General features: G+C 46.4%; 1 protein-coding gene across 1 annotated transcript; it reads right to left on the bottom strand.

The window, feature by feature from the left end:
* Positions 1 to 917: 917 nt before the first annotated feature.
* Positions 918 to 11,674, bottom strand: ECHDC3 (enoyl-CoA hydratase domain containing 3). Its single transcript, XM_065423756.1, has 5 exons — positions 11,523 to 11,674; positions 9,188 to 9,309; positions 5,687 to 5,784; positions 2,843 to 3,043; positions 918 to 1,250 (listed from the first exon to the last, which is right to left on the bottom strand). The coding sequence occupies exons 1-5, from the start codon at positions 11,672 to 11,674 to the stop codon at positions 918 to 920; spliced, it is 906 nt and encodes a 301-aa protein (XP_065279828.1).
* Between the last annotated feature and the right edge of the window lie 8,377 nt (positions 11,675 to 20,051).

Genomic DNA, 20,051 nt, shown 5'->3' with positions numbered 1-20,051 from the left:
TGTGGTGTCTTCATCACAACACTATTGTGTATAATGCAGTTAGCTGCTGGTGAAGTGCCTGTAGCATTAAGATTGAAGTTATTGAATTTAAGCGTTTGGGCAAAAGTTATAGGAAACAGAGAAGATGAAAACCCTAAACAAATATATGCAGAATGCTGGGAATTCAGTGGACAACATGGGGGTGGGAGGGAGAACCCAAAAAATGCCTCATGTCAACAGGATTGAGCTGAGTACAAAAGAACGAAGAGAAAAGAAAGACCTAAAAGAAATTACCACATATAGCTATTGGAAAATGCGTTATGAGTGGAAAATCATGCTCCTGATATAAATTAACTATAAGGGGAATAGGAGAGCTAAATATAGTAAATTTAGCAAATCGATGTATGTGATAAATGGGGAAAACATTGCCAAATATTTACAGATGGAAAATCTGTAGAAGTGGAGAGTGGAGATAGCATTCTCCATCCCAACATTCGGAAGAAAGAAATCCATGAGATTTAGCAACTGCATTAATTGACTATGCAAAACCTGGGGAAGCAAACAAAGTAGCATAGAACTTCACTGTTAGGAACAAAGTATCTTTGCTTAGAGGCACTCTCCCTGCTGAACCATGGACATACCGTCCAATAGCTGTGCAATATTGTTGCCTCTTAATGACAGAAGACCAGATCCTCAGCTGGTGTAAACCAACATAGTTCCAGTGACTTTTACCAGCGCTATGCCAATTTATACCATCTGAGGACTTGCCCATAGTCCAAGCTGAACATACCTTCCTCATCACCAGTGCCAGTGGCCATCATCCTCACAAGGGCTACACAATACAGAAGTGAAATATAGTTTTCAGCAACACCAAAAATACAGTCCCTGGGACTTTCACAGAGAAGACACTGGTGTGAGTTAGCTAAGCCTGAGCGTACTCATTTGCAAGCTGTGTTCACACTATGTGACCAGGTAGGCTTGCGTTTCTGAATAAAGGCCTCTATTCCTTCCTGTCCATCCTTCAGTGTCAGATTGTCCACCATGACCTGGGAGGTCATTCTGTAGGCAGCATCAAGGTCCAGTGCCATCTGTTTGTAAAAGGTGGCTTTCCCCAGTGCCACAACAGACCGGCTAGTTTCACATATCTTGCGTGCAATTTTCATGGTCTCCTCTTCCAGCTTGTCTTCTGGTACCACCCTGCTGATAAGTCCATGCAGCAATGCATCGTGGGCAGAAATAGGCTCTCCTGTGAACAGCATCTCTAATGCAACCTGGACAGAAAACATAAATCCTACTGAGCCAGTTCAACTTGCTTTGGTTTACGTCAGCAATTAAAATGGAGACATAAGGCCCAATCTTGTTCACCCCTGAAGTCACTGGCAAAACTCTCATGGGCTTCAATGGGAGCAGGGTGGAGTCCAGAGGCAAAAATGTTTCAAAAGTGCCCACAGATTTTAGGTGCCAACTTGAGTCACCTGATCCTGCTACCGAGAACTGCTGAACCCCCATGATTCCAACTGAAGCAAAGGGGAGGGGTGGGCACTCAGCATTTTCTAAAACATAGGCCCATCCTGGTGCTTTAAATTGGGCACACAAAAAGCAAAATAGAATAAAAATGAAGGCATGCCAAATCAGTGGGTAGTTTTTGAAAATGTTGGCCTTAGTTTTAGTTGTGTGTGTGTGTGTTTTTAATTAGACTCCCTGTCGCTCGTGTTAGATCACGGCTACATCTATTTCTGTAGCCTGCTTCCTGCAGTGACCTGTGTCTGATGCTTTAAATGAGAGGGAAAAAATCCATAATGTACTTGGCTAATTGTACAGTGCTAAATATGGGGAGAAAAATGCCTTGCTGACCGTAGGGGCAATCAGCTGATATCCTGAATCATGAGGTCTAACTACCCTTGTTATCGTCTTTGCTTCAGTAGCTACAAATAGAAGCATCTCAGACACATTCCATTTGATAAGATGTAAAAACAGAAGTTCTAATAGTTGCAACAATGGTGCTTTTTAATCTGATATGGGAGCACTTGCACTTTAAAAAAATACACTGACATATTTTAAACATGGAATTGTGCAATCAGAAATATTGGAAGGATGCTCCAGGAGCAGCTGTAGTATCAAACCATTCTAACTCACTCAATAGAAAATGGACTAGATTTCAAGAGGATGGCATCAGAGCCAGGAAGTTAAGGGTTAAGGTCCCTTTCCTGCAATCTGACCTGCACAGGAGGACCCTTGCACTTGAGCAGATCCCCATTGACGAGCTTCTGCCCAGATGGATACAGTACGAGGACTGGCACCTGAGGTTGCACGGCTCAAACAAGGCTTTGTGAAGTGCATCGTATTCCTTATGTAGTGAGTGAGGCCCATACTCACAGTCAGCAGGAAAGAAAAGGGGAGGAGATAAAGGAGGGTCATAGATACTATTTAAAACAGATCTAAGCAGATCATGCTGGCATTGAAATGTCAGTGCTTGGCAGGAATGGATACCTAATGGGACTGGTATCCTGCACTTGGAGGGGTCTCTCAGCAGGGGGAAAGCATCATTGTCTAAAGGAAAGAATTTACTGGCAGGAGGGAGAAGAACTACTGTGCTGATCTGCTGCTGCTGTGGGGACCCGCTGCTTGGGATCAGGGAGGTAGCAGAGCTGCTGTCCTGGAATAAAGGCCACATCTACACTATTCTTGGACTTCCCAGCCCCCCAAAGACCAATGTTTTTTTCTAAAGTTGCTTTTGGCAGTGGAATGTTTTGCACTACAAAGTGCTGAGTGAGGAAGGTGCATGGATCGGAGCTAGAGCACGTAAATACAGGGTCTACTTTCAGGCACCGGAGAGAACAGTTCTCTCTTGAACACAGCCTACCTTTCTAGAAAGGGCTCTCCCTACGGCCACAGCTGGTGTGGAGCAGAACAGCCCGACCTTGACTCCGGGTGTAGCAAACCTGGATTTCTCACTCGCTACTGCAATGTCACAGCTCGCCACCAGCTGGCAGCCTGCTGCCGTAGCCAAGCCATTTACCTTGGCAATCACTGGTACGGGGAGTTTTTGGAGCAGAGTCATGACCTGTATGTGCAAAAGGAAGTGGTCAGCAGGTCACCGATGCGTAGGTGCAACATGTTCCCATAATCCATGACTTGACGATGTTATTACAGATACAATAATTATCTTCACTGATTATTATCTGTGTCCCATTGTGCTGGGTGCTGAACGAACATACAATAAAAGACAGCCCCTACCCCCAAAGCGTATTACACAGAGCTGGTGGTCAGGACACTTCTGTGGTACTGATCCCATCTGTATAATGATACTTACCCATGTTTGAGCTCTGCAGATAAAAAGTGCTATTTACCTGCTAAGTGTTATCATGATTACCAACTCACATCAGCACATTGTGACCAGATGACAAATTTCAGCTGGTTTCTTCATCTCTTCTTGTGGCGGGGAAATCACTTCTGCTTAATCATATTTTACACTCCTTGGCTGAAATCTCCAAATTCAGTTTTGCATTAGCTCTGCCTTTATCTCAGTTCTTGTGCTATTGTTTAAAAACTAGTGTCCAGCACTTCTTGAGACATGGAACCAGGCAAGGAATCCATTTGTGTACAGTAATCACATCTGCAGGTACTTTCTTCAAAACATGCTTTTAAAAAAAAATACCGTATTTGTTTTCTTGTGTTTAAACACGTCAGGAGAGCTAATTTCTACTCCAAGATGTATCAGAGTTTTGTGTGGGATAATAATACCTAGCTTCTAAACAGTGCTTTTCATCAGTAGATTTCAAAGTGTGTTCCAAAGGAAGTCAGTATTATTATCCCCATTTTACAGATGGGAAAACTGAGGCAGAGATGAAGTGATCTGCCCAAGGGCATGCAGCAGGCCACTAGCAGAGCCAGGACTAGAACTAATGTCACCTGAGCCCCTAGTCCAGTTCTCTGTTCACCAGACCACATTGGGTATGTCACTTAACTTCCTTAGTTTCCCCACATGTAAGATGTGGCTATTTACCAATCAGACTTCTCTGCCACATAGGGGTAAAGTGCAAGATATTCCTGTTAGAAAAAAAAAGATCATATCTTATTTATTTTAGTCCCTGGCATTTCATTTCCTCTTGAACCTTCTTTATCATTTTCATGGTCCCAGGATATTTATTTGAAGCATGGTGCCTTATTTGTTCCTTACACTCATGGCTAAATTATTACACTCGTCATACACTAAGGCCCTGATTCTGTATAAGACTTATGCACTGACTTAGCTTTTTACACTACAAATAGTCTGCTAATCCTCCTATATTTTTCTTTATTAAATCAAAGCCTACCTTGCTACATCATGAACCCCAAAGAATGAAATATCTGAGCCATTCTATTCCAATCCACCTGCTGATTACAGCTGGAACTGCCGATAACTGAAATCCTGCACATGTTCATGGTATTAATTATACACACAGGACAGTTTAATTTCCTTTGGTGTTAAAGTGGAGAAAATTGCAAACTCTTGATTCCACTCTATATGACAGTAGAACAGGTTTTATGTTTCCAGTTTGATCTTCCCTTTTCCATGAACCAGTGGCTGTTTGCTGAGTTGCCCATGGTCAGCATGGCAGGACACTGCTCAGATGGGGGTTAGGCACAAGCCTGTATGAATAACACATGACTATCTTCAACCAGGGGTAAATGTAGCCAGCCCTGATTCAATGGGTGCACTATACTAAACAGCTGAGGGGGCACTGACCACCTGCAGCAGCCCCCTCCTTCCTAGCACTGCAACCTTAATCCCAGCCTGGTGCTGAGGGGAGGCCCTGAGAGGCAGGGGCTGGAGAGCGAGACCATCCCCTCACTCACCCTGAAGTAGCTGCTCCTGTCCTGCGGAGCTGGGGCTGGCTCCCCACTCTGGGTGTTGAAATCTTGCACATAGTGCCACTCCGGTTCGGCCTGGCTGCCTCCCCATCCTGTTTTCCTGGTTTTGCACCCTTGGTTTCATGATTTCTGTGGGTGCAACTGAACCCATGAACCCAACCTCAAGCCACCCCTGTCTTCAACTGAAAGGAGAAAAAAAATCAGCCTTAAATTAAACATGTATCTTACTCATACAAAACAGGCAAATCCATGGGTGTTATCAGTATGTCTAATCGTACCTGGCACTTACATAGCAACTTTCTCATGAGGTTCTCAGAGCTTTTAACAAATATCAGTAAATTAACCATGTGTCCCTATTGGTTCCAGTTGATCAACTAGGTTTTGGAATAGGACAACAGATCCTAATTGATGCAAGTTAGGTTAGGAGTATTATGCCTATGAAACAGATAAGGAATTGATCCATATTTGCGCAAAGTGCAAGACTCATGCAGTGATGATACATGGATCAAATATTAAAAAGATTTAAAGGAACATGCAACAATTATACCTAGTTTAGGGCATTTGCATATTGCAGATACAAACCTTTAATCATGCATAATCCTTGCACTTCTGTTTGCATATGGAGAAATGACGAGAGGAAATAACATGTCCAAGATCAGAGAGTGGCAGAGTCAGGAACTGGAGTCAGGAGTCTAGAGGGCCAAGCTCTGCTCTAACCACTAGACCACCACATTCTCTCCCTTCTTAAAAACTTTTTTCATTGCTCCATTCAGCTCCTCACTTTAATAGTGGATTCACTGAAACGCCAACACCTCTTCATTGGCATTAGTGCAAAACCAAAACCCTGGCTTACCTCAGCGCAGGTCTCAAATACTTCAATATGGTGCTTCGTGTCCCGTTCACTAGACAATTCCTTTAAATCATGGCCAGCGGAAAATACAGGTCCTTCCGCTGCAAAGCATGCAATAAAATGAAGAAAAAAAACTGTAAACATCGCTGATCTGAATGAATCTAGCATCTTGGGCTGGTGACAATGCAGAATGTAATAAGTCCTACATGGCAGAAGTAGAGATACCCAAAAAATGGGGGCGGGGGTACTTTGCAAAAACATCACAAAATGTTGGCGCCTGTTTTTTAGATCAAGATTTCAACTGCCATTATACTGACTGCTGTACGGCATTTAGTCACATAAGCCCCATGGACTCTAATGGGCATTGTAAGGACACATCTGTAGAGGAAGCCCATGAGCTTTCATTTTCAGCTTCACTTTGCCTTCCATTGTAAGTACCCAGTGAAATGCAACAGTGATCTTACATCACTTGTTACTGAGCACCTCTTGTGTCACTTAGTGCAAGCCATGACAACTGGTCATCTAGGAGAGGCACAAAATGGCAGACATAATAAGAATTTACATGCACGTAGCTCAAATATATTTCATCCCAAAGTCATCCAAGGCACCTTATAATCTTAAATTGATATACAAGCCATACAAAGGGATCTCTTAAGCTGCTGAAATGCAGCCACCTCTGGGGTGAAAACATGACAATTTCTTAATTGTATAGTAACACTACGGATCGGTTCAATGCAGGAGGTACCTGCCAGGGCCGGCTCCAGGTTTTCTGCCGCCCCAAGTGGCGAGGCACTTCGACGGCAGCTCAAAGAGGAAGAGAGGGACTGAGGGACCCGCCGCCAAATTCCCGCCGAAGACCCGGACGTGCCGCCCCAATAGCAAACTGAGTGCCGCCCCTTTGTATTGGCCGCCCAAGCACCTGCTTCCTTAGCTGGTGCCTGGAGCCGGCCCTGGTACCTCCATCGTGACAAATCACGACAGGCCACATGTTCACCTTATTAATATTACTGCTGTGTGTGAAATGCTCCTTAGCAACTCAGGTCTCCTAGGAGAAATCCAGAGGGGAGTTAGTGCTGCTTCTTGCAGTAGTGACACCCCCTCCTCAGCTCGGAGAGAAGGTGGTATACCAAATGCACTGCTCCTGAGCGAGGGGGACTGGGCAGCGCAGGAGGCAAGGGAAAAGCATAGTGGGGCTGGCTCTCTGCGTGTATGCCTTGTGATCTGCGAGGATAGAACCATATATCTCCAAGGATCCTCAAGCTCTGTGAAGTCAGGAGGCTGCAGCCCCTCAAAAATAACGTGAGTTCACACCCACAGAATTTTTGAAATTCTTTCCTTCATCCTGTTGGCTTTTCCATGGGAGGGGGGTAGTATTTGGCCCCCTGTGTTTAGCAGTTTCCTACCTCAGTCAATAGGAAGTGATGTGGTTTTACAGGGCTCAGCCAAGCTTTTCAGAAAACACCGCATATTTTATATGCTCTGGAAGTGCTCAGATATTACTGTTTTATTCCAGTTCTTATACCATCCCCATCAACTTTACCTATAGTGATAGGGGTTATATGAGTATCTAGAAGGAAGAAGGGACATAATAAAACTTGGCTCTTATATAATGCTGGTCACTTTTAGATCTTTATCATGTTTGTCATCTTTCCTTTTACAAATAGGGAGACTGAGGGACGGTGAAGTTTGGAGACTTGCGCAAGAGTACAAAGGCAGCTAGTGATTTAGCTGGGAATAGAATCCACATCTCCTGAGTCTCAATATCGTGTCCTAGCCACTGAACTTCTGCACAACATGTTGTGACATTGATCACAATATCAACATTAAGCACATGAGCCTCTGGAATTGCCACTGAAATCAATGGGAGTTGTGGGAGCTCAACACCTCTGAACAGTAAACCCTTAAAAAAAAAAAAAGGAATTTTCTTTAACCTGATGGTCATTGTAACCTAGGCTTTATTCTGTTAAAAAATCCCTATATATAAAATTGATTTTTAAAAGAAAAGAAAAGTAGCAATTGGACTTATGAACCCTTAAAAATATATTGCAGTAACGGTCCAAAACGCTGCAGCTTACAAGAGGGTTTCTGCAGTGTTTGTCACTGGTGTAGATTTGTATTTTTACTGAGTGAAGGAAAGTTTCGTTATTACTATCATCAGTACTTATTATTGCACATATAGAGTAGGGCCAGACCCTGCATGGACTTATGCATACGCTTAGGTTCAAACAGTGTGGGTAGTACTCTCTCAGGTCACTTTGAAGGTATTGCTCACATTGTGTAAAATTAAGCATATCTGTAGGACTTCTGATTTTAAGTCTTAACCAATAAAACACGATATAAAAGTGTTTATCAAATAAACCCTGGCAATGGTTACTTGTATTTAAGGACTTGTCTACACAGAGCAGTAATGGAGACTATGAGGGGGTGATTTCTAAAGCACACAAATGTGTTGCGCATTAACTGGTCTGTGCAGACCCTGCTGGTGGGCACTAAAGGTTCCCTGGTGCGCTTTAGCATAGTGTGGTTCGAAACAGTAGTAGGTTGATGTACACCGGGGAACATTATGAAGAGGTTGCTCATTACAGTGTATACAAAGAGAAAACTCCAACATCCCTGATTTTTGGACTCATCGATTTTAAGGCCAAAAGGGACCATCATAATCATGTAGTCTGACCTCCTGCACATTGCAGGCCACAGAATATCACCCCCCCGCCCCCCCATTCCTGTAATACGCCCATAACCTCTGGCTGAGTTACTGAAGTCTTTAAATCAAGATTTGAGAACTACAAGTTACAGAGAATCCACCATTTACACTCGTTCAGACCAGTTCGTGACCTGTGACCCACGCTGCAGAGGAAGGTGAAAATCCCCCAGGGTCTCTGCCAATCTGTCCTGGGGAAAAATTCCTTCTGACTCCAAATATGGTGATCAGTTAGACCCTCAGCATGTGGGTGAGACCCACTAGTCAAAAACCTGGGAAAGAATTCTCTGTAGTAACTCAAAGCCCTCCCCATCTAGTGTCCCATCTCCAGCCATTGGGGATATGGGCCATATATCCTCATCATACCATGCCCTTCATAAGCTTATCAAGCTCAGTCTTCAAACAAGTTAGATTTTTTGCCCCCACTGCTCCCCTGGAAGACTGTACCATCTACAGCTACATAAAATTTAAAAATTGCTAAAAATAACCCCCTAAAAATGAAATTAATAAGCCCTGAAAAATAGAAGCCCTACATATATGTAAGTCTTTGCAGGATCCCCAGATCTGTAATGACATTCATCTAAAACACCTAACAGAGTTTGGGTAAGTATTATTCCAATTTTACAGCTGGATAAACAATGGCCCTAACTCTGCAAATTTGGAACTGACAGTGAACCAAAACATTCATTATTTGCCCAGCTCTAACACTGTCCAAACCACCACTAGGTATATGACATTGTAGAACAGGCAGTTAACCCATCTTTTTTTCCAACCTTTATTTTCCCCTGAGATCAAGGAAGTACCTGAAATGATGATGACTCTGAGAGCCTTGCTTTCGATATCATGCAGAATATCATCGCGGAGACACTTCAGCATAGAGAGTGACAGAGCATTTCTTTTCTTAGGGTTATTCAAGATAATGTGTCTGTAAAGATTTTAATAACAAATTGGTCATGATCCAGTCAAACAAAATAGAATCTCTCTGACTGTTTCTGGAATCAAAGCTTTGGTCAAAATAAGGACGGGCACTTGAAATTTGTTATTTTATTTAATATTATTTATTTGTATTGCAGTAGAGCCAAGAGACCTCATCAGTGCTCAGGACCCCATCGTGCTAGGCACTGTACAATCATGTAACAAAAAGACTGTCCCTCTGCTAAAGAATTTACAGCTGAATCTGGTTTTAAACTTGCCACCAGAAAGCATTTCTTGATAACTTTGTTCCCTGACGGAGGCTGTCATGTTCCTCTGTATCAGATATGGACTGGCTACAGAGCTTACTTATACATACCAGATGTGTTCATCATTAGATCCTTGGGAGGCCACCTCTTGGGAACAGACAGAAGTCATGTTTATTCTATTATCACTTCTCTCCCATGGTGGCAAAGGGTAAGAGCATCACAATTTCATAAAGTGAAAGCAGGAGCCCCCCCTCCCCCAATACAAAATTTAATTTAAAAATTCCAAGCCACACACTTTGTGGGACTAAGAAGGCACAGTTATGTCCTGTACCTCATTGTGTCTGTTTAGGGCCCAATCCAGCACACACTTAAGACCAGGCATAACACTTGTGACTGTGAATAATCCCATTTAGGTCAACAGGACTACACTTGATGGGAATAAGCATGGGAGCCTTGGGCAATGGGGCTCCAGGCAGGCACAGGAGTCCGTCCATACAGAAGCAACTGCAGGATCTAGCTCTGGGATTCTCAGGACAAATTTTTTGGTGGCCGCACTCGCTCATAGCCGCTCTCATATTTTTTCCTATAATATTTGGTTAGCTTTAGGAAAAACAAATAAATATGCACATACACATTTCCAAATTATTGTAATATATTTATTGCTAGCTAGTAAGTCTGCTGTGAAAAGTGATATTAACAAACATACAAGTATCACTTTTCACAGCAGACGTACCCAACCCTGGCAAGCCCGGGACAAATTAAACACTGGATGGGGGTCAGGGGAGGCAGCGGGGTTAGGGGTGATGGAGGTGGTAGGTGGGTGGCCGGGGGAGGCAGCAGGGGGCTGGAGCCCAAAGCCCCGTGGGCAGAGCCTGCCACCCCAACACAACAGGGTGAAGCCCAAAGCCTGAGCCCCACCACTCCTGGGAAGGTGGGGAACTCACCAGCTGCTCCTCCAGTGTTGTGCCCCAGGTGTCTCTGGAGGGGAGCAGGGCCCAACCCCTGCTGGCAGATACAGCAACCAACACACAGGTGGTGCATCCAGAAGCACCCAGGAGGGGCCACTACTATGCCACTTCCCCCCTGCATCACAGCGCAGGAGGTTGTGGCTGCAAGAAAAGCCCCTGGTGGCTGCATTTGAGAAACACTGACTTTTGAGAAACACTGACAGCGCTTTAACGTGGATTGTGTAGTCACGGCACAGCTCTGGGAGAGAGCTCTCCCAGGCTCTAAAAAAACCCACCTCCACGAGAGGCGTAGCTCCCAGCGCTGGTGCACTGTTTACACTGGCGCTTTACAGAGCTGAAACTTGCTGCGCTCAGGGCGTGTTTTTTTCACACCCCTGAGCTAGGAAGTTGCAGCACTGTAAATTGCCAGTGTAGACAAGCCCTTTGGTAAATCTCTGTGGCAGGGAGACTCCCGGCTCTTCATAGGTCAGACAGCACCATGCACACCATGGGCAGTGTATTCAGGATTTTATATACCACAAGGAAAATTTAGAAGTGCAAATGTTCTGTCAAAATTATTAAGCCACACCCACTGTGCTAGGGACTGAACAGAGTAACAGACACGTGGGAAGGCCCCATCCCTGCTCCTGTAAACTATTTTAAAAAGCCAAATCTATGCAGGTCCCCCACAAAAGTTGGCATTGTCTCATTAAATCACTGACACCAGAAACCCAGTGTTATGAAGATTAACTGCATAGAAAACTCTGTCTGCATGTCAGGGAAATCCATCAGCATTTCAACCCCTTTTGCTATTAAGGGCGAGTTGGGGGTGGGGTCTAGTGCGTTACACACCCCTCGTTTTAGGGTCTGGGTTACAGACACAATCCCACAACGGGAATGGCCCATGAGGGCACTGGGGAGAGTGGGGACTACTCTGAAGTCCCAGCGCTAGTCGGTTCTGTTTGACCCTTTTCTCAGCGGCTCCCACGGGTGCAGCAGCGCAGTCTCACCTGATGCCATCCAGCTGCCGAGTGCTGGTGAGTTTCTCCAGCTGTGGCTGCTGCCCCGATCCAGCTGTGGCGCCGCGGCTGAACCCAGAGGCAAGGGGGCAGCGGAGGATCCGGGAGGGCTTCAGCCTCCAGAGTCTCAGGCTCGCAGCCATTGCTCGTTTGGGGAAGGAGTGGGAGGAGTTGCAGTGCGATTGCTGGAGCCTTTCTGGCTCTCTGCTGACCCCTAGGCTGGCGGGGCTCTGCAGAGACACGAGCCGGGGAAATGCTACTCCTCCACCCGGTCACCCACAGACACTCTGCTCCCTCTGCCTGCACAGAGAGCTGGGTGCTATTGTGCTCGCCTCTGCTCTACAAGCACTCGCAGCCTGATGCCGCTTTGCCCTGCCCCTCCGTGCAAAGACATCGCCATTCTGACTCGCCAGCGCTCATTGTGCACAGGTGTACGTGACAATGCATTAGAGCAGGACAATGGTGAACCGGACCTAATGATTCCTTCCAGCCCCAGCCACTGGTGTGATGCTGTTATGCAGGCTCCCAAAGCAGCAGTGACCTTAATATGCCCAGTACAGCAGGGGGTTCTCAAACTGGGGGTCAGGACCCCTCAGGGGGTCATGAGGTTATTATGTGGGGGATTAAGAGCTGTCAGCCTCCACCCCAACCCCTGTTTTGCCTCCAGTATTTAAATATATAAAAAGTGGTTTTAATTTATAAGGGGGGTCGCACTCAGAGACTTGCTGTGTGAAAGGGGTCACCAGTACAAAAGTTTGAGAATTACTGCAGTACAGGATTTGGCACCATTTCTTTGCAGATGCTTAATGTATCAGGGAGGATGTTGTTCAGGTCACTCTTCACAGGTGGGAAGCATTCATGTAGAAGGAATTACTCTTCCCTCTTTTGAATAGTTCTGCTGTTCTTTATAGTTACCCTCAGCAAAACTACCTGGATCAGTGACATTCTGATTTTTTGGGAGCTGGGGATTTAGGTCTAAGTCTGCATCAGTAAATTGTCTTAAATGGCCTTTTGATAATGGGGAACGATCGGTTTTTGGGCTGATGTTGATCATCCTGAAACAGTGGGAAGAAATACTAATTTCTGAAAATTTTGTCTGAATTTGCAGATTGGAATGATATTGTCTGTCTCTAGCACCATCTAGCTGAAGTTCTGAAGGAACTTTAAAAATCTTAATTAAGACTCACAGCCACTTTGTGAGGCAGCTACTCATCAGTCTGATTATTTATTCTGCTTGTACAGAGGGGGAAACTGAGGCACAGAGATACAGTGACTTTCTAGAGATCACATGATTTGATAGCAGAATAGGGAATAGAAGAAAATCATGAGATTAAAAAAACATTACACTGTGGTTTTTGGCCTGTCCTTAGATTGTTGAGCTCTCTCTGCTCATCCCCAGTGTGTATATGACAATTGGTGCTGCCCACCCTCCCATATTTATTGTGTGAGGTGATTTGCAGGAGCTCTCACCCTCACATCTGCTCAGCGCCCCAGATCATCAATTCTGTTCCCTGCCCCCACAACCTCCCTTCTGCTCCTCCTGGGATTCTTCACCCCCTTCCCAGGCCTTGGGGAGCTACAGTGGGGTCCTCTTTCCCACTTCCAGGTTGGAGGGGACAGCTCCAGGGGCTCTTCATCCCCCCTTCCCAGACCACAGGAGGGGAGGTGGGAGTGGAGGTGCCCTGAGATGCTGGACTTTCTGCTCCCTCCTTCCCCCTCCCCTCCTGTGAGTATGGTGTCAGCTCAGCTTGCTTCCTACAGCAGCTCTGATTGGCTGCTCTAACCCAGATGGTGGGCACTGGGGGGAAAGCAGCCCATCAAAGAAGGTGCCCCCCCCCCCCCCCCCCAGGCAGGGCTGAAATACTCTAGAAAAAAGGGTTGGAGCTTCTAGCCTCATTGCCAGGGAGTCAGCCCTGACTGAAATCCCATTGCTAGAGGAAAAATTGAAAGTTTCCTGCACTGAGGAGCCCAGAGACCCCTACATTATAGGGACTAAAACTTCAGGAAGTACGGTAGGAAGTGGCCCAGGGAGATAGAGTGAGTGGTATCTCCCACCTGTGTAAGGCCAATGTGTTGCAGCTGGATTCCCCGCTGACCCAGTGGCAGACCACTCCACCACTGTTAGGGCCCTGGGCTGGGACTCAGGGGAGTCAGGTGGGCCTGGGTCCCCCTACCCTGGCTGCCACTCCCACTTTGGTAGTGGCCCCTGGATCTGACCCCTAGGCCACACAGCCCTGCTTTCGAGGGCCACCATATGGACCCCGGTTCCTAGGCTGCCGCTTTGACTCTGGCCATTGAGCCGTACTGTCTTGAGTCCCAGAATGGTCTAGTAGAGTGTAACCGTGGTGTCACCACACGCACAATCCACCTCAAAGGGGGACGCAGTGTGCATAAATCACCACAGGCAGGCAGCCAACAAGGCGCTGCTGATCAGCTGGGAAAGATGCTATTGTACACAGAGCACACTGGCATTATGCATTCCACTCCCCGTTCAGCAAGGTTCTTACACCCCCATAGATTTCCATCCTCATCCACAATCACACCAGCTCACCCCAGGCCCCCTGCCACGTGTTAAGAGAAAATACTGAAAATTATAAATGTTTTATGCACAAGCGTGTCTCCATTATCTATACTTTACCATGGTGATTGGTGCAGTAGAAATAATGTATAAAGGTCAGGGCCGGCTCTAGGCACCAGCAAAACAAGTTGGTGCTTGGGGCGGCACATTTTTAGGGGCGGCATGGCCGGTGCCAGAATGCCGCCCCTAAAAATGTGCCCCGGCCGCCCTAGCTCACCTCCGCTGCCGCTCGTGCGCCGCGTCTCCCCCTCCCTCCCAGGCTCTCAAACCTGGGAGGGAGGGGGAGATCCCGAGTGGCCGTGGCGCGCGAAACAGCTGTTTCGCGCGCCGCTGCTCCCCCTCCCTCCCAGGCTTGAGAGCCTGGGAGGGAGGGGGAGAAGCGGCGCCCGCGCCACGGCCACTCGGAGTCTCCCCCTCCCTCCCAGGCTCTCAAACCTGGAAGGGAGGGGGAGATCCCGAGCGGCCGTTTCGCGCGCCGCTGCTCCCCCTCCCTCCCTCCCTCCTAGGCTTGAGAGCCTGGGGGGAGGAGGCAGGGCTGGGGATTTGGGGAAGGGGCGGAGTTGAGGCGGGGCCGGGGGTGGGGTAATTAAAAAACGGGGGGGGGGAGGGGCGGCCAAAATTGTTTTTGCTTTGGGCGGCAAAAATCCTAGAGCCGGCCCTGATAAAGGTATATACAACAACAAGATATGTGCATTGTGGATGTGAATTTTTGCTCCCATTCCATTGCCTGATCAAACAATCCTCCCCACTTTTGCTAGTCTGGCTCCGATCTTGTAAAGCAGTGGTACTCAACCTTTCTAGACAGTACCCCTTTCAGGAGTCTGATTTGTCTTCATACCCCATTTTTACCATATAATTATAACATAAATTTGGAATATCAATATTGTACTTACGTTTCAGTGTATAGTATATAGAGCAATATAATCGAGTTATTGTCGGTATGAAATTTTAGTTTGTACTGACTTTACTGGTGCTTTTTATGCAGCCTGTTGTAAAACTAGGCTAATATCTAGATGAGTTGATACTGAATACCCCTTGGAAGACCTCTGCGTACCCCCAGGGGTACATGTACCCTTGGTTGGGAATCACTGTTGTGAAGTAACTATAGATGTCTAGAATAAGGGCCTGATTTTCAGAGGGACCTACTGAATACCCAGAGCTCCCATAGACTTTAGTTTTCGTTGTGGGTGCTTGTAATGCCTGGTGGCTGTGGCATGCTAGGGGGGCAGTTCAGAGCAGTAATTAAGCGTGCCCCGGTGGTTAGGTAGCTGGAAGGTTGATCAATATCAGAGGCTGTCTGGGACAATGGTTGGAGTTCTCACTGGGGTTAGTAACAAGAAGGTTCAATCTAAGGAGCCGGGTCAGCAGGTTAGGAAGGCAAGGTCGGGCGAAGTGGCACGGCATGGTCGGGCGAAGTGGCACGGCAGGGTCAGGCAAGGCAGCAAGGCAGTCTAAGCAGTGACCAGCAGGTAATGGTCTATTGTTCAGACAGCGTCGTCTTCCTGTCAGGGTCTTGAGAGTGCTGCCTGTCATCCAATCAGGAGCCTGGGGTGTGGCTTGCGTGCATCTGCAGGCCTTTAACACTAAGATGTTGTTCAGGGGCAGTACTTCAGCACATTGCTATGGTGCAGCCCTAAGGATGCCCCCTCAGGACCTGCTGGACTTGGGTTCAATACCACCATCCAGACACCACTCTTCTTTCTTGGGGTGCCAAAAGACTGGGTTTGTCCAGATGGGCTCTGTGGAAGGCAGTCTAACATTTTCGGGAGCGTGCTCATAGTGGGCACTGGGCAGGTTCCCAGGACTGCTCCTCCGGCCAGTTCACTTCCCAGTCAACAAGGTACTATATCTGGGAGTCAGGATCTCATGGACAAGGCACTTGCTTTGGCCTTGGAGTGATGGAGGGGGAGGCTGTTTTCATTTGGGAAAGGGAATGTTGGAGAAGGGTTTAAGGAGGGAGACATGGAATAGAGCGTGAACCTTAAGGCAGTAGGAAAATTGAAGTTTGAAGGTTACTGGGTTGATTTGCCTGCAGCTCTGGTAGGGTACTGATGGTCCAGTTTATGTATGGGTCACTGGTCTTGAGTTGCATGGCCAATAGCCATATCTTTAATCCTACTGCAAATATAGGGCCCTCTGGATGGTGATGGTCAGCATGAGGTTTGTACTCCGTCTTGGCCGCATCTAGGTTTTGTTTCAACTCTTCCTGTGTTTGGTGGATTTGATGAACCAGGTCTGAAGCTGTGGGTACTGTGAGTAGTGCAGGGTGAAAACAGGGAAGCCATAATTTGCGCCAAAAAAAAAAAAAAGGGAGAGAGAGAGAGAGAGAAAAAAAAGAGCTCATCTTGGTTGAGGCGTGGTCTGCATTGTTGTATGCAAATTCTGTGTGTAGAAGCAGTGAGGCCCAGTTATTTGGGTGGTAGTTTGTGAAGCATTGCAGGTATGGTTCCAATATCTGGTTCAATCTTTCTGATTGGCCATTGGTTTGTAGATGGTAGGCAGTCAATGCATGGAGATGCACCTCTAGAAAGTGGAACACCTTCCTCCAAAACCAAGATTTTTGGGAACTCCAGGTTAGGGCTTTACCAGAGCACAGGTATTCTAGATTTTTGTGATCAGTGAACACCTGAATTGGGTGTCTGGCTCCTTCTAGATAATGCCGCCAGGTCTCGAAAGCTGCTTTGATGGCAAGTAGTTCCCTGTAAGTTGCGTGCTTGGGTGGCCGTGCAGGAGAGACTCAAGTGCTGCCGAGCTGATTAGCAGAGCGCACAGCAGGCAGCATGTATTCAGGTGTCCCTCCACCAACGTTGCTCTGTCCTGCAACTGCTCCCAGGACCCCCCTGGGGCGGGAAGAGGAGAGGGGGTGCTGATGTCAGGATGTCCCTCTCTCACCGCCTCTGTTCCCCATCTCCGCAGAGCAGGGCAGAGGGAACAGCCTGGCTCAGGAGGACTCGAAGCTGCTGCAGTCTGAGGTCTGAATGGTGAGTGACTGAGTGCCTTTATTAAAGAGACAGTGCACTGTTTCTGAGATTTCCCCAGCAGCCATCTCACAGTCTCTCTCTCTCTTCCCCTCCCCATGTACCCCATCTCCGTAGAGCAAGGGAGGGGAGACAACAGGGCTCAGGTGTCAGGTCAGAGCAGGAGAGCTTTCAGTGAGTGTCTTAAAGAGACAGCATACGGCTTTCCCCAGCAGCCAGCACACACACACACACACACACACACACATACTCTGTCTCTTTCACACTCACCTCCCAACACATACTTGTATTATTGTCGTTACTTCTTGGTACTTCCTGCAATGCACGTATATTCTGTCATTTTATTCTTTCAAAGTGTGTTATTTTAGTGTTTTGACTGGTCTATGCATTTCATAATTTTTATTTCTCTTACACTTAAATTTAATTCTTTAAGTAGTGAGTTGTAAAATGCCTAACCTGTCCTGGCTGGAGTAATTATCCCTATGGTAACTTTTAAAAAATATATATTATATCTAGGTTTTTGTTTCTACTGGTGGCACACATCCGCACATACCTTGGTGCACATAACAAAATTTATTCCGCACATGGATGGAAAAAATTAGAGGGAACATAGCCCTTGTCTGAAATTTCATAATTGTGCTTGGCAGGAGTGAACTTGCAGAAATGGAGATGAACTTCTTCATCGAGGCCCTGTTTCTGGGACAGCATCACGCTGCTGGTGACATTGGAAGCATCAGTTTCTAGCATGCACAGGATGTGAGAGGATCCTGTCAGGATCAGGGTCAGGATGTGTGAGGATGGACATGGAAGCAAATGCTGCCTTTAGTTGATTGAAGGCTTCTTGGATTTCTGGCATCCAAGTGAACTTGGTGGTTTTTTTGCAGCAGAGATGTTATAGGGATCAGGATTCAGGACTAACCCCTTATAAAGCATTCATTAAAATTCACAAACCCAAAGCAGCACTAATTTCTGAAATGCTTCATAGTGTTGCCTAACCGTGAACCACTTCCAACTTCCAAGGATCCATGCGAACTCCCTTGCCAGGCAGAATGTAGCCTAAGGATTCTACTGTGGGCTGATTGAAGACACATTTCTCCAGCTTAGCATAGGCTGGTCTTCAGAGCAAGTTAGGATGTCATCTAAACGGGCGACCACATGACAGTCCAGCATATCCCGTAAATCATTATTAATTAGATGCTGAAAGGTCCCGGGCAGGTTAGTAAGTCCAAAAGATATCACCAGATTTTCGAAGTGGCCATACTGAGTGTGGAAAAGTGGTCTTGCATTCATCCCCTGATCAGATTCTGACTAGACTGTACGCCCCTCTAAGCTGTAACTTGGTGAGTACCCGGGTAGTTCTTACCTGATCCAGGAGCTTTGGGATCAGGGTAGCGTGTATTGATTCTACATTGAGATTTTTATTTAGGGCACAGTAGTCCACGTAGAGTCTTAGGGAGCCATCTTTCTTTTTCACGAAGGGGACAGGGGCCCTGGCTGGGGATGTGGAATGCTGGTAAAACCTTTCTCCAGATCCTTGTGGATGTAGTCCTTAGGGGAAGCTAATATGGGTTCTGAGAGGGAATATATTTGGCCGAACGGAATGTTGGACTCAGGCTGCAAGTTGATCAGGCAGTCATATTCCCCTTAGGGGGTAGTGTGTCTGTGTTTTGTGGTGCTATACCACTGGATTTCATACCCTTTTCAGGTTGGATGGGCCTACGAAGAGACTGAAGTGGTCTGAACAAACTGTAATGCCTGGGGGCCAAGGTAGGCTAGGGGGCACTGCAGAGCCATAGTCAAGTAAGATGTAAGGCAGCTTACATCGACCTAACTCTGTAAGTGTCTACACTAAAATGCAGCTCCCACCAATGTAACTTGCCCACTACACTGACGTAATAGTTCCACCTCCACGAGACATGTAGCGCTTTGGCTGATGTAGTTAGGTCGAAGCAGTGTCAATAGATACTGCATTGCTTACATTGACTGTTGCTGCCTTTTAGAAGCCGTCCCAGAGTGCCCCACACTGACAATTAAATTGGTGCAAGTGCTCCTGGTGAGGATGTGCGCTGCCGACACAAGGAGCATAGTGTGGACATGCAAAAGCGATTTAATTACTGTGGTGGCTGTACGTCAACGTAATTTAGGTCGACTTAATTTTGTAGTGTAGACTTGTCCTAAGACTGTTGGTCATGGTAGTAGTTCAGTGCACTGTGGTGGTGTAGCAGCTGAGGATGCCGCTGGTGGGCTTTGGTTCAATACCAGAGTTCTGATGTTGCTCAGTACTTTTGAAAATCATGCCCCAAGAAATGTTGGTCTAGTTCATTATTGTTTCCATCTGAGTCTAGTGGTTTAAAAGATATTTATTTACTTAGCCCCGTCCCCAAAGTCTTACAATCTATCTTCTTGTTCTGTGTTTTTATATTGGGTTGCACCTGGCCGGTCTGCGGCTGGAAGCAACACAATACAAATTGTTATTATTAATTAATATTGAATAATTATTACTATTTTCATGTGTATTTGAAAAATATTCAGTGTAACCAAATTACTAAGAATACCCATATTTCCTATGGGCTAGTCCTCCCACATTCCAGGATGGGTCTCACACTGAGCCTTTCCCACCCCCTCTACCCTCATTTCATTTTCTGATGGGCCTTTTTTCTTCAGCCCCGTCTGAGCTGTGCTAAAACTTCAGATTTTTAAAACAAGAGGTGATAATCTCCAGCTAAGACTCCCTCATTTTGAATTCGTCGCAAGTGGGTTTTCAAAGTCTCTGCTTCATGTGGCTAAGGCCCTGTATTTTAATTTGCGAAGCATTCAGAATCAACTTAGTAACCTCCCTCAATCAGCCCCAGTTGGAAGCTGCCTTTCTACATTACAGTGAAGAAATTAATCTTTCTCACACAAGATATTGTTTTCTGGGCCCATCTCTGCCAACCCCTTTTCTGTTCGTTTTCAACGGAATAT

This window comes from Emys orbicularis, chromosome 1 (assembly GCF_028017835.1).
Source record: "Emys orbicularis isolate rEmyOrb1 chromosome 1, rEmyOrb1.hap1, whole genome shotgun sequence".
NCBI lineage: Eukaryota > Metazoa > Chordata > Testudines > Emydidae > Emys > Emys orbicularis.
The sequence above is the reverse complement of the archived record's forward strand: the minus strand, read 5'-3'. Positions and strand labels throughout refer to the sequence as shown.